Source organism: Sinocyclocheilus anshuiensis, unplaced genomic scaffold, assembly GCF_001515605.1.
Source record: "Sinocyclocheilus anshuiensis isolate Anshui unplaced genomic scaffold, SAMN03320099.WGS_v1.1 scaffold1184, whole genome shotgun sequence".
In the NCBI taxonomy this organism is placed as follows: domain Eukaryota; kingdom Metazoa; phylum Chordata; class Actinopteri; order Cypriniformes; family Cyprinidae; genus Sinocyclocheilus; species Sinocyclocheilus anshuiensis.
Window position 1 is genome coordinate 848,179 of NW_015547647.1, and position 22,698 is coordinate 870,876.

At 34.9% G+C, this 22,698-nt stretch overlaps 1 protein-coding gene across 1 annotated transcript in view; it reads right to left on the reverse strand.

Moving 5' to 3' along the window:
- LOC107701923 (tyrosine-protein phosphatase non-receptor type 13-like) overlaps positions 1-22,698 on the reverse strand; it is an 84,115-nt gene that overhangs the window by 11,620 nt on the left and 49,797 nt on the right. The window contains exons 10-32 of the mRNA XM_016504077.1: positions 22,428-22,502; positions 22,168-22,342; positions 21,417-21,567; positions 20,193-20,331; positions 19,855-20,007; positions 19,320-19,502; positions 19,033-19,195; positions 16,483-16,846; positions 13,593-13,690; positions 11,910-11,969; positions 10,046-10,135; positions 9,553-9,660; positions 8,558-8,689; positions 7,990-8,417; positions 6,394-6,522; positions 5,646-5,739; positions 4,683-4,768; positions 4,389-4,557; positions 4,052-4,266; positions 3,856-3,954; positions 2,389-2,744; positions 993-1,146; positions 684-839 (exon numbers count right to left, since the gene is read on the reverse strand). Coding sequence (XP_016359563.1) covers positions 684-839; positions 993-1,146; positions 2,389-2,744; positions 3,856-3,954; positions 4,052-4,266; positions 4,389-4,557; positions 4,683-4,768; positions 5,646-5,739; positions 6,394-6,522; positions 7,990-8,417; positions 8,558-8,689; positions 9,553-9,660; positions 10,046-10,135; positions 11,910-11,969; positions 13,593-13,690; positions 16,483-16,846; positions 19,033-19,195; positions 19,320-19,502; positions 19,855-20,007; positions 20,193-20,331; positions 21,417-21,567; positions 22,168-22,342; positions 22,428-22,502 — 3,777 coding nt within the window. The remainder of the gene's footprint in view (positions 1-683; positions 840-992; positions 1,147-2,388; positions 2,745-3,855; positions 3,955-4,051; positions 4,267-4,388; positions 4,558-4,682; positions 4,769-5,645; positions 5,740-6,393; positions 6,523-7,989; positions 8,418-8,557; positions 8,690-9,552; positions 9,661-10,045; positions 10,136-11,909; positions 11,970-13,592; positions 13,691-16,482; positions 16,847-19,032; positions 19,196-19,319; positions 19,503-19,854; positions 20,008-20,192; positions 20,332-21,416; positions 21,568-22,167; positions 22,343-22,427; positions 22,503-22,698) is intronic.

Genomic DNA, 22,698 nt, shown 5'->3' on the forward strand with positions numbered 1-22,698 from the left:
GCCAATCACAACGCACTGGATAGCTGGCCAATCAGAGCACACCTCGCTTTTCAGACGATGAGCTTTGTAAAAATCAACGCGTTTCAGAAAGGCGGGGCATAGAGGAGAAACAATAATGTACAGTATGTGGAAAATAATGTGTTTTTTAAACCTTAAACCGCATAAACACATTTCATTACACCAAATACACAAAATAATGTTCTTTTTAGCAACATCATATGACCCCTTTAAAATTACAATTAATTAAAACTATATAGATACATTTAAAAAAATACTAAACTACTTACTAAAACTTACTATTTATTTATTTATTTATTTTTTTTTTTTATATACACAATTAATCAAAAGTTTAGGGTCACTAAGAATTTTTTTTTAGAAAGAAATTAATACAAAAGATTTCTCAAATAAATGTTCCTCAGAATAGAAAATAGTTACTTTCAATTGTAATAATATTTCACAATGTTACGGTTTTTACAGTATTTTGATCAAATAAACTTTTTTTTTTTATGGTAGTATGAAATTATTGAGATAGTCCCCATAAAATAGTAATTTTTTTGTGTTGATCTACTGTTTCCTGTGTTTTAAAAAATAGATATCTGTATGACTTTCTTTAACTGGATCTATGAAGTTTTCAACAGTTCTGCAAAGCTAGACAGCAGTAAAGATTCTCGGCGACGCTATACCATTATCATGCGATCCCCTGGACGCAGTCGGCCATCTCCTTTAGCAGGGTCCTGGATAATGTCATGGATGTAACAATTGTTGTCATTCCCTTTGGTAAGAGTGAAACCTAAACTTCCTTTATCAGACTTCACCAGAGAAACCTTCAGCTCCACCTCCTAAAATGACAAACATTCCTGTCTTCATCACAACACAGAAGTCACACTTTGAATCTATAACACATGCAGGATATTCCATTAGGAATTCTCTAAGGAAGATCATTTGGATTAAATAACAGAGGTTGAGCATATGTCATGCTAACGGTCACTCACAGGAATGAACTTGTCCTCCTGGCCGTGATCTGGCAAACAGAGGTTAAGCAGGTTTGGCAGTGGTGGAGGAAGAGGGTCTGGACTGGGGCTCAGGATCCCAATCTCAGACAGGGCTGGAGAAGATGATACACGAACTGCAGAACTGTCCAAATCACTGGATGAAGATGATGAAAGGAGGACACAGACAGGAAATGGAACATGATTAATTAACATGCATTCTGCGACATACATTGAGAAAATATGAGGTGCTCCATCTAAAAGAGGGAATAAATTTCAATATGATTTTATTATATTACATTTTCTACATTTCTACATTTTTATGTTTTCTTGTAATTTATTTAAAAATGTAATTAAATTATTAAATATAAAATGCTTCATTTAAAATGCTTCGACACTGAAACTAAAAAAATATATAAATAAATAAAACCTGAAAAAACTGATGTTAAATAAAAAAGTAAAAGAAAATGGTTTGAGATCAGAATTGAAACTAAGAAACAAAAAATAAAACCTAAATTAAAAAGAAAAAAGAAAAAGCTTTATGAGATCGACCTTGAAACTAAGAAACAAAAAAATAAATGAATAATAAATAAAACAAAATAAAACTGATGTTATATAAATAATAAAAATAAAAATAAAATGCTTTATGAGATGGACATTGAAACTAAAAAAAATAAATAATCAAATGTGAAAAAAACAAACTTAAATTGATAAAAATTTTTAATGAAATTCCTTGAGATCGGCATTAAAACTAAACAAAAAAAAAACTGATGTTAAATTAAAAATAAAAATGCTTTATGTGATCGACACTGAAACTAAAAATAAATATGGAAAAACAATAGTAAAAAGTTTTATGAGATTGGCACTGAAACTAAGAAATAAAAAAAACATAAAAAAAACTTATGTTAAATTAAAAATAACAGAGAAAATAAATGCTTTATGAGATCGACATTGAAATCAAGCAAAAATTAATCTTAAAAGAAACTGGTGTAACTTGCATTTGTTCACAAACTAATAGTTACTAAAACACATTGACTGTTCCTGTTATTTTATTATTTTCATTTCTGCTCGTAAAGATTATGTCAAAGCAAACTTCAGTCAAGCCGTGTCAGATCTCTATCACACTGCATTCAGCAGTGCAAACAAGTGTTTCACTGCTGCTGGTTGTCATGTTTTATGACAGTCACATGACACTCCCACAGAAGAGAATTAGTTCCGTCACACCTGAACTCCTGGGCCCAATTATATTAAACAACCAAGTTTGCTTATGCAAGAACAGTGTTTACTTCTAAAAGACTTGTTTAGACTGACAAAGCCAAGTTATTAGAGGCTCTTACATGCAAGCACATATATTAACACAAAAAATTTTAGTCTTATGCTTTAAGAATAAATTTCTGACCTTCTGCTAACATCCGGTCTAGACATGGACTGTCTGGGTGAGTAATAAGCTGATCGTACGGTGTCATCCATATTGGCCTCGTCTGGGAGTCTTCCCATGGGGGTCTGGTAGACACTCCGGTCCCAGGCTTGACTGGCCTGCTCCAGGTTGGTGGGGCTGAAGGCCTCCTCCAGCTCATCGTTGTCTGTGCTGTCGCTGTAACTGTCTCTGCGACTGGGCGACTTCAGCATCAGCCTCTCCAGAGCCTCTTCCACAGCACCCACCCCCCGAGGGCACTCCGTCTGAGGCGGGGAGCTCGCCTTGGGATCAGGCTGGGGCTTGGGACGGGGTTCTTTTCGTGGAGAGGGTACGGGAGTCTGGGGAGGGTCAATTTTAGATTTTATTTTAAAGATGTACAATATCCCAAAACAGGTAGGCTGTTAATGTAAAAATTGAGGTGGATCACTGTAGAGCTACTGAGATAGCAATAAGACTTAATAAAATTAAAAAATATATATATATTTAATAAAAGTTTTAATAAAATGTTAAAAATAAATTAACACTCAAATTTAAAAAAAACAAAACAAAACCCTAAACTAAAATGTTTATTAAAATAAAATAATTAAAAAATATTCAAATAAATAAATAAAATGTAATACAATTCCATAAAATAAAACATCAAAACAAAATAAGACTCAAAATAAAAGCAAAAGACACAAAATAAATATTTAAACTCAGTACAACTCAAGATAAAATAAAGCAATAATATCATCAGTGAAATATAACACTCAAACTTAATAAAATAATAAAAATTAATAATAATAATAAATAATAATTAATAAAACATAATTAACTTAAACTTAATAAAATTAAATAATATTAAATACTCAAAATAAAATAAGAATTAAAATAAAATACAACAATAACCATACATACTAATTAAAATGAATAAATAAATAAGAAACACTCAAATAAATAAATAATAAATAAATAAATACTCAGTCTAATAAAACAAAAAAGGAAATACACAATAAATTAAGACTCAAAATAAAAGGAAAAAAGCTAAATAAAAAATAATAATAATTACATAAAAATGCTAAAAATAAATAAAAACAATATACTCAATAAAATAAAATACTTAAGATAAAAAAAATAATAAAAATCAATAAAATTTAATAAAATAAAATGAAATACTCAAAATAAAATACAACAAAACCCTAACCCTAAATAAAACAAAACACTCATTAAAAAATAAATAAATAAATAAAATAAAGACCAAAAATAAAATAAGACTCAAAATAAGACTCAATAAAATACATTTGTCTTTTGTGGTGGCACTACCTTTATCATGGAATATGTGTAGCTGTAATTTGCATTGTCTTTTCCTGATTTTCTTGAGTGAAAACCAAGCAGAATATTCCTTTAGATAAATGAATGTGATGCACGGACCTGAATTAAGATGAGCGAGATGAAAACTAAAAGTCTTACTTTAATGGCAGGGTCCATCTCAGGTAAGACCCCTGGTGCAGGTCTACACAAGTGAAGGGTCACCTCCGGTCCTGTGCCCCTCAGAGCAGAGATCACCTCCTGACAAACACCAAAGAAGAAAAGACATGTTTTAATAACGCTATTCTATGTTTGGATTTTTAGCATTAGTAGTAAACAGGGTAAAGGGTTAACGCACATGTTGTGACAGTCCTTTGAGTGACGTCTGATTGACACGCAGAATGACGTCACCCACTTCGATGCAGCCACTTTCAGCTGCTGGTTGCCCTGGAAACAGCTTCTTGACCCGGACCATGCTGGAGCCCACAGGCTCTCCGGGAATGTTCTCCTCACGGCTGAAACTGAAGCCCAGACCGGACGTGTTCTTCAGCAAACCCACATCAAATGTGTTATCTGGAGGGGGTAAACAAGAAAGAGGACAACGATTTAACCAAAGTTCAAAAACCAGCCCACATGTTTAACCTCTGGCACATTTTAATATGTTCGTCAACAAGTGTGTCGATTCCACCTCATACCTGGTGTAATGAAGTTGTATTCTGCTTTCTTTGGTGGTGGTGGTGGTGGTGGCGGCAGCGGCGGTTCCTCCACGGCTGCGTTCTGAGGTTCAGAAGTGACTTGCGGAGTCAGAGGGGCATGAATGCTGTCTTTTGGGGGCTGACCTTTCTCCATCAATAGATGCACCATCTAGACAGTGGGATTGTTTTTTTTTTATTGTGAAACTTTAAACTTTTTTTGTGAAAGTTGTTAAACTTTCAGAGAAGCGCAGTCCTCTAGACGGCGCAATGCAGCCTCACACCCAGAATTCTCACCTGGCCAGTGTCTCTCAACATCTCTACTGCCTGTTTGTGAGACGCTCCTTCAAGGCTCTTCCCATTCACAGCCACCACACGATCTCCTGTACGATACAAAATCAACACACAGGCTTATGTAATTGCAATTTTGGAATTGGGAATGCGATAAAAAATATAGATTGTCAAAATACGAAAAATATTATATTATTTAATTTATATAATACACTATATTATATAATTATATATATATATATATATATATAATAGTGTCCAAACTGCTTGTCCTAGGTAGGGTTGTGGGAACTTAATGTTGCATCTTTTTTATTTTTTTATATTATATTATATTACATTACATTATTATAATCTATCCATTTTTTCCAAACTGCTTGTTCTACGTAGGATCGCAGGAAATTAATACTACATTCATATTTTTTTTCTAAACGATCTAACATTATACTATTTTCTATTGATGACGTCTTTGTAATATTTGCTTAATGTATTTTGAATTGCCTTTTTTTCTTGAATATGCTTGCATACTGAATTTCCATTGGCTTTTTACACTGAAAGCAGTCAAAAGCCTAAAATTATAAAACTTCTTTAAAACAGAAAATGAATCTTTTTTTTTTTATTATACATATTAAAATTAATATCATATTTAATTATTAAAAAGAAAATGTAGCCCATTTTCTAACTCAAAGATTTGTATTTATTTTATTATTCATTTATTTTTTATTTGTATTTATTTGTATTTATTTTTTTTATTTTTTTTGCATTATGGCATTATTTCTGTAAAATGGTAAATGTCTGGACACAATTATTATTTTTTTTTAAATAAATTGTATGATTTTTTTAAAAATTACATTTATTTAAAATTTATATAATTATATAATACATATAATAATATAATTTAATTACATTCAGTAAAATAAGTACTACAATGATGTATACTTAAAACTGTACGTTTAAATAATTAATTTTGACCTTTCTTTATCCTCCCATCCAGCTCAGCTGCTCCTTTAGGAATGACACCTTTGACGTATATCCCTCCATGCCTCACTGTTGTGTTTGATCCACCCTGAGACAGACAAACATGTTACTATACCCAAAAAGAAAAGCATCATGGGAAAACAATGCCTATGATCTGTGTTCTGGATCCATGCATGTATTAAGAAATCAACAGGACATTCTCATTTTATATTTTGTAGATTATGAGTGAAGCATAATCAAAGCAAACCACTTGATTTCTTGAGTTGATGATTAATGCAATTTCATTGCAGTATTTTGAAAAACTGAATTTTCAAAAAAAATAAATTGTAAATCATAAAGTCACAAGGTCTACATAACACCACATGCTCGTGAATCTGAAAAAAGATCACTGTAAAATCAAACCGCAGACAAGCGAATGCAAATCCATGCAGGCATTGGTGCTTCTGTTATATAATAAAACTGTAAATGTGGCATGTTGTCTTGGCCGTGCGTGTTTCGGCACTTTGCTGTACCTACTGTGTTTCAGCTTTACCGTTAGTGAAGGAGCCAATTCAAATGCCTGTAAAAATCTGCATGCAAAGAGCCAAATTTACTTTCCCAAAACTGAAGCCAAGCGAGGAGCTTCAGAAAGGAGCGAGGGCTAAGGTACAAAAACAACCACACACACACACGCACACAAAAAGTAAGTCAAAGGGAAACAAAGGAGGAAAAAGGAGAGAGCGGAAACCTTTCCGAACAGTACCGTGACACTAATGCCCAGACTGCTGTCTATTTTGGACAGCTCAACGTCAAATAGATCTCCAGGCTGGAGGCTATTGACTTCTGGGCTACTAGCACTTAAAGTCTCCGTGACGATGTTGGGAGAAACGCCCTGTAAATAGAGAAGAGCTGGGTAAATACAAGGCCGTGCACAGCCGTACAACATGCAAGGGTCAAAGGGTCAGAGGTTAATGGTGTTGACATGCAAAACTGCATTGCATTTACATTCAGAAATGCAATTGGTCAGAAAGGGAGCGAGGGACGGTCGCAAGCAGTTAGAATGTTTTCATTAATATTTGACATTTGTGTGATTCTGAAGTGTACATATTGAACCTAAAGAGTGATATTAGCTTTTAAAGGGAAGGTCTAAGAAATGTGGAACTGATAAATATGAAATTCTATATGTGATGTACTAACCCGGAGGGACAAGTGAGTTTTTGAACTACAGTGCACAGATTTTATGGCAATGAATCACAAAAGATTTTCTCAGTCACTTAGCTGTGATGTTTAGCACTGCCCATACAGAATTTCCAATGGTCCATTTTTCAGTGGTTTCATGTGAGTTTGGGGTTAGTACGATTTTTTTTTATTTAATGAATTTAATAGTTTTGTTCTGCAAGGGTGCATAAACCGTTTCAAAAATGAAGGTATTTATGTTCAAAAAATATGTATTTTAAAAATGTCTATTTCAAATAAATGTCGTTGTTTTGAACTTTCTATTCATCAAAGAATCCTGAAAAAACGTATCTGGGTTTCCACAAGAATATTAAGCAGAACAACTGTTTTCAACACTGATAATAATAATAAATATTACTTGAGCCGCAAATCAGCATATTAGAATAATTTCTGATGAATCATGTGACACTGAAGGCTGATGTAATGACGCTGAAAATTCAGCTTTGCATCACAGAAATAAATTACATCTCAAAATATATTAAAACGGTTATTTTAAATGGCAATATTATTTCACAATATAACTGTTTTTTACTGTTTTTTGTTCAAATAAATGCAGCCTTGGTGAGCATTTCATAAACATTTTAAAAAAATCTTACTGACCCCAAACTTGGCTTAAGTACCTCATTCAATGCAAGTCTATGGGATACTGAAATTGCTTAGAAAGGTAATAAAACACCTCTCCTCAAAAAGCCGCACAATTTAAGGTATCATCAATGTCTGTAACCCAAAAGGTGGAGGAATTTGACATCCCTAATCCTAGAACGACTAATAGTTTTAGGGATGTTTTCCTTGGCAAGTGCCACTAAACATGTTGAGTTCATTGTTAAAAAGCTGTCTGATCGCACCTGGTTAGGACACAGTGTAAATATGAAATATGTTTGAAATCCTGAATAATGTTCTGCATCTGATCGCATGCAGGGAACTCCAAGGAGGGATGCAATGAGCAAGGGAGAACTGTCCTATTTATTCCAAAAAAAAAAAGCAATTTAATCATTTCTGTGAAGTTTAAGCATCTTAAAAAGCACACATCTCAAAGTTCATTTCAAACAGATGCTGACTAGAAACTCAAAACCTTGAGGCGAGAGTCAAAGTTCATTTAAATCACTACAGAGACTGATTCTACCTTTTTAGTCTTATGTTTCTCTTGGCTACTTGAGTATGTATCTTCATCCATGTCCGAATCCCCTCTGTCTGAGTATTCCAGCTCTTTAGGAACGTCCGGCACTTTGGATTTTCTGGTTTTAGGGGGCAAAGCTGGTGGTGTAGCTTCAACAGAGGGTTTGCTGTCAGCGGCGAGCGACTGCGCGGGTGCGGGACCCTCAGTGGGAATGTTGCGATGGAATCCATTGAGATTCGTTTGCAGGAGGCTGGCACTCTCGGTCCTGGAGTCCTGCGAACTGACGCTCCCCTGTCGAATGGACTGAGGTGGAGATGTCTTGCTGGAGACAGGAGGAGGGCTGGGGGAGCATGTATGATCTTCAGAGGAAGAGTCGACGTCTACTTCCTGATTTTGTGAGGCTGATTTATAATGATGGATTCCTGAAGGAGAGTCTAAGAGAGGCAAAAAGAGGCTCGTTTATGGTATTGTCATCTAAATAACACAATTTCTCCAGAAAAGCCTATTCTCAGCAATATCCGGGTGGAATCTTACTGCATTGTGCATATAGTTGCAAAAATATCATTTCCATTACCTGGAAACAGTCTCTCTTTAGGTTGAGAGACCACCAGTGTGACATCATCAGGGGCGTTCTGCAGAATCTCCACCACAGTGTCATGTGATAGGCTCTCCAGACTGAAATCATTCACGCTCAACAGCCTGTCACCTTCAGGAAATGCAAAAATGTGGCGTTAACAACAACCTTACACTGAACAATCCAAAATCTTTAAAGCGTTCTGGAATTGAGTTATTATAGTCAACGAAAACTGAAACTAAAACTAAAATAAGTAAAGCTGAAATACACATTAATAAAAGCAGTATTGACATAAAAAAAACCAAGAAAAAAGTTAAACTTTCAAATTAAAATGAAAACAGAAAATATCAAAATAAAAGTAATTCAAAATATGAATCAAAAATATAATAGTATCTAAATTTACTAAAATGACACTGTTCTGGAATCGTCCAGAATGTTCTGGAATCGTTTAGATAACTCCAAATGATTCCAGCATGCTTTGAACAAATCGAAAGTCAGGATTCTAGAATCATTCACAGAGGGTCGTTCAAAGAGTTCTAGGTGACGTTAAAGTCATTCTAGAATTATTTAAAGCATTAAGAATCATTTAAAACATACAAGAATTATTTAAAGCACTGTAAAATCATTTAAAGTATACTAAATTGAGAGTTTACCTTTTAAAAGAAATTTCTAAAATCATTTCACAGTGATATGTAATCATTCAAAGATTTCTGGAACCGTTTTAAAGTGTTCCGAAATCTTTGGATCATTCTTTTGTTTATTATTTATATTAATTATGGGATTATGGGAAAGCAATCCTTACATTTTCTAAAAGTACTCTAAAATCATTTAAAAGTTATTGCACAGTATTTTAAAGTATTACAAACAATAGTTAGTAATAATAGTTCTGTGAACTTCTCCACTAAAACGGGTGATGCTTCCAACCATAAAATTCAAAGAATTACATATAAATAAAGAATCAAGGGTGAAAGCACCACTCCTCTCCAGTTTCATACCTGGTTTCAGACAGCCGTTGATATCTGCTGGTCCACCTGGTGTGATGGAGCTGATGATGGTGCCGAGGTCCTGACGGCCAGAATTCTCTCCGCCTACGACCTGAAAGCCTGAGCGCAACACAAACCACACACTTCATTCTACTGTGTCACTACAAAAAGACAAAGAGTCAAAGATGTCTTACTGAAACTGTCATTTGTGCATATACTAAATGTACTTCTCCTATCAATGATCGACAACCTCTTATTCAGGCTGAATCCTGATAAGATATTTCAGTCACCATCTGAGGTGGACATAAAACAGCACATTCTGCCAGACCTCTGCACTCTATCACACTACACTTTATTCCTGTCACAGTTGTGTGTGTGTGTGTGTGTGTGTGTGTGTGTGTGAGAGAGAGAGAGAGATGTGTGTTCTGATAATCCGGCCGTTTAACAGCACTTCTGTGACTGGACATGTGAACCCGTTTTTGCAGCAGAGGGTCTTGTTACTCACCCAGCCCATACTTGACGTCTTTCTTCAGATTTACGGTCTGTATCTCTCGCTCTGGGGAGGTTAAGGCATTTACTTTCTTCTTCAGGGAGTCTGTGGGTGGGATATACCAGAGGGGAAGAGGTCTGGGTTTTAAAACAGAGCGTGTTCATTCATACATAAACATACTTTGAGAACTAACAGCCAGTGTTATTAAGGTTAATCGAAAATTTAAGTCCTGTTCACAGATTTACATTTTGAAAATTGAAAAAAAAAAGGATAAAAAAAAAAGAAAGGAAAAAAAAACTATATATCTCTACAGACCACAGTGATCTTTCATTTCATTTTAAAGGGGTCATATGGTATGTTTATACACAAACACACATACATATATATGTGTATATATATATGCACACACACACACACACACACACATCTATAATTTTATATTACACTTAATATTTCCATAACGCAGCTTTACTCAATTTTGCTTGTCTTCACTGACTCATTAAATTAACCAATCTACATAGATTAAAAATAAATAAATACATTAATTAATTAATTAAAAATACTACTAAAACTACTACTACTAATACTGTTACTACCATTTTAACTACTATTAAATAAAACTGATTAATAAAAACTGATTATTGATTTATATTATTTTGAATCAGTTTTTATTTTTACATTTTATGTTTTCATTTTTATTTTAGATAGTTTTAGTAATTGTGTTTTTTTAGTAGTTTTTTCTATATATGTCTATGTAGTTTTTATTCATTTCATTTGTCATTTCAGTTGTAATTTTAGTTATTTTAGTATATCAAGTTAAATTAAAATGAGATGCTGTAAAAAGTAAAAAAAAATAAATGTAATATTTTAAGTTAATGTTTATTTAATTTGAAGTAATCAAAATTTTGTTTAATGCTTTTCAATTTAGTTTCAGTTAACTATAATTTTAGTTGACTTTAACTTTTTATTTTACTATTTTATATATACTGATCTAACGCTTTATATACATTTAGAAAAAAACAGTAAATTTAGTCATCTCATTCAGATCTCATTATATTTAAAAATAAATAACTATACATAATTTACAAAATAAACATGTATATGTGAAAAATGTTGCTTTTTTTCAATTGTTCAAATACAGAATAGTTAGAAAGTATTATATACATCTGTGCTGTAACAAGCTGAAGACCTGCTCTTTTAGAGGGAAGAGCTAGCGAAAGCAGACTAACACTTGCTCTGTGTGTTTGTATTGGTATTAAACATATCAAACACATGCACAGCTCTCCATAAGCTGGGCTAATCTTTCATAACTAGTGTCTTGGTGCTAAGGGACGGCATTATGTTTGGCCCAGCTCTGATGTGCTATACTAACAGCCATGGCCAGCAGCTCATTCTCGAGGATGAGGGAGATTAGCCCACAACACAGCCATATTTCAGAGCTGCAAAAAAACGCACAGCTTAGTCTGAGCCAGAGACAGACGCCAATGAAACTTGAGCGGAGTGTGCGCGCTAGAGAGAAGTGCCATTGAAAAGAAGTTCTCCATGCCATGTAAAACACCAAAGACATAGCAATCCAGGGCATGTTGGATTTGGCAAGTTCTCGTCAGACTTTGGGTTCCTGAGCTCTGATTAAGCGGAGGTCGGTGTCACTGCGAGGTAAACTACTGTTATTGACATTAAAAACAGGCCTGTTTTGCTTCACTAAAAGTTCACTGCAATTTTAGCAGATGTTTGTGTTTTAGAGCCAGACCAGGACATGACATTTCCTACCAACTTTCAGGACTTACTCAATTTGACTATTGAAAAGAAACGGAAGACAAGGAGAAAAGTACATAGAGCTGTGCTGTGCTACACAAAGCTAAATGATTATATAGCGTACCAGTGATTCCTATGGAGGAAGCAGGAGTAGAGGGCACTCCAGAGCTGTGCATGCTCACACCTGGGGATCAGAAAAAAAACAAATCAAGTCACTAGACAGACACAACTACATCAGAAATGTAATATATGTATAAAAGAGGAAATTAATATATCCTGAGATCCTGACAATTCCTTCCTTGTGTCATTTTCAAAATCAACCAATAACGTTAATGCATAATGCACATTTTCTTGCACATATTTTTATTTTTAATATATTAATGCATTCTAAATCTTAGCCAATTTATTTAATTTGCTTTTATATATTTTATAAAATTGATCGTTTGACTCTAATTGGGTAAGTCGAATATAATTAAATATTATTTGTCCATATTATTAGTAAATATTATTCAACAATTTGAATTTTTTTTTTTTAGTTCAGGTCAGCAAAATATATTTAGTTTTTTTTTTTTAAGAAATGAATTCTTCTATTCAGCAAGGAAAAATTAAATTGATCTTTACTGTTGAAAATTAACATTCAAGTCATTCATATTGTTACAAAAGATTTCCATTTTAAATAAATATTGTTCTTTTGAACTTTATATTCATCAAAGACACATGCTGCTGAAAATTCAGCTTTGAGTCACAGGAATAAATTACACCTTAAAATATATTAAAATAGAAAACAGTATTTTAAATTAAAATAATATTTCACAATATTTTCACTGAATTTTTGTTCAAACAAATGGAGCCTTAGTGAGCATTAAGAGATTTCTTTCAAAAACATTTTAACCCAATTGTTTTTTAATTTTTCAATACACCTTCACAGTTATACCAAGTATTGAAGACTGATGTCTTATATTGTCATTTTAAATCAATAATAATGATTTCATCATGGTTAAAGATAACACAAAACAGTGTTTTAATTTTACATCATGTATTTCCAAATTAATTTCCACTAGGAATTGATGGTGTTACATTCCAAAATGAAGAGATTGAAAAAGAAAAAAACTTTTGTGTCACCCGAAAAGGAAAAAATATTTCTTTGGATTTACAGAATGTGCACCAAAAGGCTGTGCACAATAAAATCAGGAACATGCATGAAGAAAATAAATAGGGTAAATTTCATCCAAAAACAATTCTTTAGCATGCTAAAATCACTGTGACACAAAGCCAGTCGGTATAATATCAACCACAACCCCTGAAAACCAGCATCAGCCAAACACTGACAGTGGCTTTTAAATTGTATAAACGCTTGTATTATTCTCTGACATATAGAAATGCAATGATGCATGTACTGTACAGGCACATAAATTCAGACTGTAATCTCTTTATGGCATCGCTCTACATGCGGAGGAAGATGTTGAGAGGATTTGGGCTGCTGCTCTCTCTGATCTGACAGCGGCTGATGGGATGAAATGGAGAGGTAAAATGAAAAGATCAGTGAGGGAACAGAGGGAGAGAGCTGTTAAAAAGATCAAACGAAAGAGGCAGACAGCGGCTGACTCCAGAGAGAGGCACAGACAGATTCCGCCCACTATCCTGACAGACTATCAGAAGAGAGAGACTACAAAGCAAGGAAGTTAGAGACGGCAAAAGAACATTCAAAAGCAGAAAGACACGCTCTTTGAGGTGAGATGAGCCATTTTCCAGGCAGGTTCGAGTAGAGATAAGAAAGAAACAGCCGGCCGTGTCTCGTTGTCCTCACCTACGACATACGCCTGTCCCGTGTCCTCACAGGAGGAAGAGTCGGACCCTTTCTTCAAGCTTTCGGGGCTCCAGCGGGGACTGTCATCGACCGTGGCGCTGAACACACTGATGATGCAGGGAATAAAGAAAACTATCATGAAAATCAGCGCAGAGGCAATTACTTCCAGCGGCAGAGCAGAATAAATGCAGTTATTTTCATTTTCTGATCAATCCATAATATTGCTGGAGTGAGGAACTCTAATATTGCAACACTGCATATTTAGAAACCGAATCTGCAATCTGCAGTTACAATCTGCTAAATCAAGACTTCCCTCACAAGAGCACTGTTCCTGTGAGCATGCATCACACCATGGAGTCTGAAACATTACAATTATCTTCACAGGAACATAAAAATGCTTGCAAACATCTGCCATCACTCTCACATGCACAGTGACTGTCTGTCTCCCATGAGAGCTGATTAATGCTGTTGGCCCCAGGCAGCTCAGTGCCAGGCTGACAGAGCAACAGAGAAATGCAGAACAGGAGAGTGCGACAGGCGTAAAGACATTAGAACACAAACTGCAGACGAGTGGGAGAGTGAGACAGGTATAAAAAAACAAAAGTAACAGAGAAGGACAGTGAGACAAGTATAAAGATGTAAGACGGTAGACTCTTGCCACTCTTTTAAAGACATAAGCCAAACTACAGCAGATTAGGAGAGTGAGACAGGTGTACAGACATTGTACAATCAGTGTAAAATGGGTGTAGAGATACAGAAAAAGACACACTGCAGGACCTTATGGTTAGTTATTATCTATTAGACATTCTAAAACAAAATGTACAAGATTAGGAGAGTGAGACAGACATCATTTAAAAGATAAACTACAACTGATCAGGAGATGACGACGGGTGTAAAGATAAAGACATAAGCCAAACTACAGCAGATTAGGAGAGTGAGACAGGTGTAAAGACATTGTAAAATGAGTGTAAAATGGGTGTAGAGATACAGAAAAAGACACACTGCAGAACCTTATGGTTAGTTATTATCTATTAGACATTCTAAAACAAAATGTACAAGATTAGGAGAGTGAGACAGACATCATTTAAAAGATAAACTACAACTGATCAGGAGATGACGACGGGTGTAAAGATATTGTAAAACAAAGCATAGAAGAGCAGGAGAGTGAGACGAGTGCGCAGATATGAGAGAAAACAGCAGAACGAGTTTTGAAAACAAGAGAAACCATGTTAGTGGTAGAGAGTGAGACAGGTGTAAAGATATTGTAAAACAAAACAAAAAAAATCACTCGGAACAGGAAAGTGAGACAGGTATAAATGCATTAAAGGGCACACAATGCTAATCGTGAGAGAAAGATGGGTGTGAAGTGAAAATGAACTGCAGCAAAGCAGAAGAGTGAGACGGGTGTAAAAACATTGTAAAGGAAAAATTCATGAGAACGGGAGAGTGAGACAGGTGTAAAGATATAAAAAAACTGTAAAAAAAAAATAGGAGATTGATACAGGTATAAAGAAATAAGACAAACTGAATTAAATCAAGAGACTGACGTAGATACAAATAGATACATGTGTGTTTTAAAGGGCTACAGTGCAAGACGAGTGTAAAAAAAAATCACTCAGGAGCAGGAGAGTGAGATGGGTATAAAACCACTTAAATGCACACAATGCTAATCAAGAGAGTAAGACGGGTGTGAACTCATAAGACAACCTGCAACTAAGCAGAAGAGTGAGACAAGTGTAAAAACAATGTAAAGCAAAGACAAAGCAGGAGAGTGAGACAGTTGTAAAGACATAAAAAAAAAAAAAAAGGATTAAGACAGGTAGAAAGAAATAAGACAAACTGTACGGATCAGGAGAGTGAGACGGGGACAAAGACATCATAAACTACAGCCGAAAAGAATAGTGAGATGGGTGTAAAGACATTGTAAAATAAGTGTAAAATTAGTGTAAAGATTTACAAAAAAGGCACACAAGCGGAATGGCAAAATGAGTTATTCTCTATTTGAGATTAAAAAACAAATTATACAAAATAAGGAGATTGAGACGGGTGTAAAGACATTATTTACAAGACAAACTACACTTGACCAGGAGAGGGAGACAGCTGTCAAAATATTGTAAAACAGCAGATCAAGACAAGTATATATATATATATATATATACTGTATATCTCACACACACACACATTACCGGTCAAAGGTTTTTAATGTTTTTGAAACAAGTCTCTTCTGCTCACCTAGTTTCTGTTTGTGCAAATTGTACCGCCATCAAATACAAAATGACCTCCTTCAACAATAATGCAAAATTCTATCAGTCTGTGAGGTCAAGGAAAAACTCTGAAACTCTGAACTTTTAAAGGCTGGAACTTATGCAAAAATTCAAGTACTATAGAAATTACACAGTTTTAACTTTATTTAACTTTAATGCATGTGCCTCAGTCAGAATAATGAGTCAGAGTTGGAATTAAAAGCGAGCACACAATTTTTTCAATTCATTGCAATTTAGTTTGTATCTCCTCTGACTAATAGATCAGGACTTGCCCGGAAAGAAAAAAAAGGAATTTTTATTTTTAATTTAAATTTTTTTTGGTGGTGTAAATTGAATTTATTCTGAAGCAATATTTTCAATATTTGCCCCTTAAATTGATTTCCAATGCATTTTTTTTACTTAAAGGGCATTTTATTTAATGACTTTTAATGCTATTTAAGGCCCTAATTTTCACAAAATCCATTTGACTTTTAATGCTTTTTGATGCTCCACTGAAACCCTGCATATAAGACAAACTCCAGGTGAGAGATGAGATGAGAATGTAAATACTACAAGACAACCGGTGAATAAGACAAGAATGCAACAGTCATTTGTTTTGTAAATATACGTTTGCATGTGTCTCTCACCCTTCCTGTTGTCTGGCGACGGCAATGGAGTCTGTGTCGGAGCTTGCACGTTGGTGTGTTGATGCAAGCACTTGTGATCGTGGCATGCCGCTCTGTGATTGGCTACTGAAAGGCACCATCCTGTGCTCTGGTGACTCAGGCAGCTGACCCAGGTTATGATGGGAACGACTCTTCATCCTGGGGTTGGAGCTGCTGCTGAACCCCTGATAGGGTGGCTCAGGTGGAACAGAGATCCGACTCAAACTCTTGCTGAGGGAGATCTCAGAGTAGGACATCCTCTTGTAGAGTTCGGGGTCTGTGCTAGGGGACAGACTAACTGCGCCCATCCCGTCAGAGTACTGCAGACTGCTCAGAGGAGAGTTCTCTGGAGGGAAAACGCAAAGTACAGTTTCAGCTTACATGGCATTTGTGACTTTTACACAACCAAGAAAGTTCTACATCATGGCTTGCATTGACATTCAAACCTGACACTTGCAGTTTAATTAATGCCAATTCTTCAAGAGCAGCCTGAGGAGGAAGGGCCTTTTTGGAACACTTCCCAATTTTCTCAAGGTCTCTTATTTCAAATGAGCTTTTCCTTGCTATTTTCTCATTTAGTTTAATAACTAGGAGTTCAGTGTTCGAACTATACCGTGGACTTTGGGGGAGCCCACTTGTTTTTTGTTTTTTTTATAAAAAAGAGAGCTTACAATGACTTACAAAGATACATAACAGCTACAAGTGTATGCACTACTTGCTTTATGCAAGCACTATATAGGATAAATCACTATACAGGATTTACCCTATTTTACTTTATCGACACGAATTGATAGGTGAAACAACAAACAGCCACCCACAAATAGTCTATATACAAAGCATCAGGCTGTCTTTGAGTTCACATGAACAACGGTTAAAATTACTTGTCGTCAGGCTACAGAAGAATACCATAATTCCTCCGTTCAATTAGGCCTACGACATCGAGAGTCTAGCAGACCTATAACAACCCACAGCCACAACACATAATTGCGAATAACATGCCTTACCTTAACACAGAATCGACCACAGAGTCCAACGTTTATATTTTTTCTACGAAACTTTGAGTTAATGTTCTAAACATGAGTGGAATTTGCACCGCACCGCCCCCACACCTTGATGCTCATGACAAGAATAGCATGTATAGTTATCTTTATTGAAGTGAATTAGGTTTAAATCGCCGTCATGCATGAATGAATGATATTTTTGCAATTTTACACATAATAATCCATGATGATCACATTACACAAAACTGAAATTGCACGTCAAAATAACACATTGTCAATATTTTTTGAGACCCCCCAAAATTTCATAAATCACGTTTTCAGGGGAGCCCATGTCTTATTAAGGGGAGCCGAGCTCCCCCTAGCTCCCCCGTAGTTCGCACCCTGTAGGAGTTTAACTCCTATATACTGCCTGAAACTAAAAGTTGTTTTCTCTTTGATGCAAATAGTTCTGAATTATAGAAATTAAACATCATAAGTCCTCAAGTGGTCTTACTTCCTTCTTTGAAATTGTACTCTCGTCATAGAGGAAAATTTTAAAACAGAATGTGATTTGTTTAATATTATAAAAATTTTATTCTAAGTAAATATTCATTAAATGCTGCTCCAAAGTGTGGGGTCAGTAAGCCTTTTTAATGTTTTTGAAAGAAGTATTTTATGCTCACCAAGGCTGTATTTATTTGAACAAAAATACAGTAAAACAACAATTTTGCGGAATATTATTACAATTTACAACAACTGTTAAATGTAATTTATTCGTGTGATGGCAAAGCAAAATTTTCAGCAGCCATTACTTTAAGTCTTCAGTGTCACATTATCCTCCAAAATCATTCTAATGTGCTGATTTGCTGCTCAAGAAACATTAATTATTATGATTTTTCTCAGGATTCTTTGACAAATAAAAAGTTTGAATAAAACAGCATTTATTCAAAATATACCATAATTTCATTGTTTCTGAAAAGTATTAATAAGATCTTACTGGCCCAAACTTGAAATGGCACATAAAAATAAAGAAATCAAGTATCATCAATTTCTTGCCTTTCTTGCTCACAAATATGTGACCTTGGACCACAAAACCAGTCATAAGGGTCAATTTTTCAAAATTGATATTTATAAATCATCTGAAAGCTGAATAAATAAGCTTTCCATTAATGTATGGTTTGTTAGGATAGGATAATATTTGGTCGATATACAACTATTTGAAAATCTGGAATCTGAGGGTGCAAAAAAATCTAAATATTGAGAAAATCGCCTTTAAAGTTGTCCAGATGAAGTTCTTAGCAATGCATATTACTAATCAAAAATTAAGTTTTTATATATTTACAGTAGGAAATTTACAAAATATCTTCATGGAACATGATCTTTACTTAAGTCCTAATGATTTTTGGCATAAAAGAAAAATCACAAATATACCCCAGTGACTTAAGACTGGTTTTGTGCTCCAGGGTCACATATACAATTTGAATCAAAAACAAGAATCAATGTTTGATTTCTCCATCACCATTTTGCTTGCTCATTTTTTTTTTCTTCTCACCTAGGTCTTGCAGTTCTTGGTTGTTCTGTCTGGCTTTCATGTGCAGGTGGAATTTGTACTGGGCCGAGCACAGGTGCAGCAGATACTGGCAGGTCTTCTGACTGTCTGTCTGAAACAGATGCTTGATCCCATCTGAAGTGTTCTGCAAGCAAATCTTCTTTTTCTGCCATACAGAAACACAAAGACATAAGGGGTGTTACTGACACTCCTGAAGCTGAACTTCGTTGGCTTTTTTCTGGGCCGTGTGATTTCCACTAAATGTAAACATGCACATTTAAACATTTTACCGTGAAAGAGATCTTCTTGGTATCCCTCCAGAGGAACCTTAGCACAGGGGTTCGATTTCCATTCAGAACCTCGAAGATGAGGACACCCTTCGAGTAAATGCCCAGCATGATGCCAGTCAGGGATCTCTTCTCTGGATGCACACGATGGAAGTGAACTCCATATTCCGACAGTCTCTGGCACACCTTTGCATAACAGAGAAATGACGAGACAGATCTAATCACATGCAGACTACAACAACAGCTATTAGAAAAGGAAATTGAACTGAGTCAAAATATTTAAGGTCAGTTTATTCACAATAATTGACAGCACTTATCTCGTCAAAAAAATAACCAATTCATGTCTGTGAATGCGTAAAACCAAGTTCCAAGTACAACTTTTGGTCTTGTGACTTCTCAAAGTCAAAAAGCTGTAATCAAGAGTATCTGAGAGAAAACAGACTGCACAATCTTCAAGTCGATTACGGAAGTTTGGCCAATCGGGAAGCTCTGCCTAGAATCATACTGCAGAACTGATGCGTTTCATTTAGTTCCTGACCTTGAGGAACTCAAGCTCGGCCTCCTGCTCCGAAGCGTTGTAGTACAAGCTGTGGAGTTTGGGTAGCTCTTCTTTAATGGTGGTCTGATCGATCTTATCCAGAACCGAAGCAGGGAGGTAGTGTTCCGTCCGGAAATATGTCCTTCCGTGGAGCTGATGGAACACAAAGAAAACATGTACGTATGTGAGATGATGCTAAGATGATCAAGATAATATATATATATATATATATTTTTTTTTTTTCACAAAAATCTTAATTTGTATTTTGAATACAATGCACTTTCAGTGGTGCTATAATAAAATAAAATATTCATCTCTTTTTCCAATGTAATTTGTACCTCAGTCTGATAGTCCCCAAACTCCGCCTGCAGTGCCAGAGATGCCAAGATCATGGCATTTTCCAGGTCACAGCGCACCCGCTCCTCTAGTATATCCTTCCGTAGCTGCAAGTAGTACTGGTGTTTGGTCATCATATGTCTATATAAAACAATGCTAATTAATTAATTTGGGTTTAATGAATAATACATAGATATACATATATACATGCATTATATAAATAATCATTCAAAAGTATGGAGTCAGAAAGTTTATTTTTTTTTTATAAAACACTTTTATTCAGCAAGGACACATTAAATTTATCAAATATGACAGTAAAGAATTTTAAATTGTTACATTGTTACAATTTTTCAAATAAATGCCATTCTTTTTAACTTTCTATTAAAAGAATGCTGAAAAAATGTACAGTTTCCACAACAATATTAAGTAGCACTAAGAAAAATAGCAAACTCGTTTCAGCATTTATAATAAAAACTGTTTCTGGAGAATAGCTGAATAGCTTTACCATCACAGGAATAAATTACATTTTAAAATATATTAAAATAGTAAATGGTTTTAATTGTAATAATATTTCACTATATTACTGTTTTGATCAAATAAATGTAGCCTTGGTGAGAATAAGACACTCTATCAAAAACATTTAAAAAAATCTTAGACCCCAAACGTTTGAACAATAGTGTGTGTGTATATACACATGCATAAATATAAATATAAATATAAATATATATATATATATACGCTTCTATAGATTTATTCATATCACTGCACTTTTTGAGCATGAAATACACTTGAATACAAAACAGCAAATCAAACCTAACACTGAACACCAGCACATGTTTGGGCACGCATAATCGAACACTGCAAACAAAGTCTAAAATTAAGTGGCCAAAGGTGGGAGAAGTGAGAAAATGTACCGACCACAAATATTTTTTAACTATTTCAAACTATTTCCTTAAAACATATTTTTGTCACTGCAGCATAATCAAGACCCACTGTGAACTGGTTTATATTTTCTTTTTGGTGGAACATGTTACCACATTAAGTTCTGGAGTTGCAACAATAAAATCGCAGAAAAAGCATTTGGCTTTCTAGCTACATTTCTGATAGTAAAGATTGCAATGATTTAATGCATTATTTTGCAATTCATAAAAAAGCTACTGACTCACGAGAAAGAAACTATATTTTTGGACTCTGATTATGTTGTCAGGCGGCCCCTAAGCTCTTACTGTATCAGACTGATATCATCCTGAAAGAACTTGATACGCAGAAAAAGATTAAAATTGACATCAGTCTTCTTTTTCCTCGGGTCATCCTTCCATCCGTCAGGCGCCACCTTTGAAAGTTTGGCATCAGGTTCAACGAAGAAGAACTCGTCATCTATAAAAAAAAAAGGAAACAGAAAGAAAGATAAACAAACAGATTATGCTAAAACGGTTCAATGCAGCATAACAAGTAAAGCAGCCTTTGGCTTGGGAGGCATGAGTCAGAGGACTTAATGAACCATCTGTGGACACAAACCACCCGTGTCCATTAGAGCCGTAACTAGAGAAGTCACACAGGGGCAGCGTGTCAGGAAGAGAACAACAAGTTATTTATTCTGTAGTATTTACACACTTCATAATCAAATAACTCTTGTTTACCTGAACAGGTACCCATAACATAAGCTGCAATAAATCGTACTGTTGACATTTCAAGGAAATTCTTCCTAAATACCATTCAAAAGAGGAAATTAAAATAAAGGAGCAATGAGATATAATAAATTCAGCATGGTGCTTTCATTCAGACTCAAACAACAACAACAACAACAAAACTGTGTAGGAAATTTAATTTATCACAACACAAGACTCTTTACTTTAGTTTTTGGTATCAAACAGAAAGGTATACAAAATACTAATGGGGGCAGAAAGGTAGGCAATGTATTTTAACATGGTTCCAATGTGCATTTAATCGCAGTTTAAAAGGAGATGTTTTATGCACCTTTAAGGTAGGCGAGACTGAATAGATGGTGCTCCACCAGTCCAATGTGAGCTACGACCATGTCCAAAACGTCCTTACAGACCGCCTTCACATCGCAACACAGCTCCAACTTCTGCCCATTCAGCAAGACCAATCCCACCTTCCTCTGACTCTCCTCCACCTTCCCACGCTTGTTCTGTTGAAACACATGCAAAAATGATAAATGCATACATATGCACAAATACAAAGCAGTATAAAGCAAAGCAGATTAGCTGTCTTACCATTATGGATGAAGGAACGGTTAAAACCACAGTTGGCTCGCTGCTCATCCTCACAAACTCAGGGCCAAACAAATTCTACAACAAGAACAAAATACATTTTAAAGGTCCCACATAGTTAAATTTAAAGGCCCACCTTAAGAAAAAATGTGCCTTTCACTGCACCTAAAATGTATAATTGCAGAAAAATATATATACATTGTATTGAACATTAATGGAGCAACAGATTTTGTGTGAAAATAAATAATTCAAGTTGTTTATTTTGTTTAAAAAT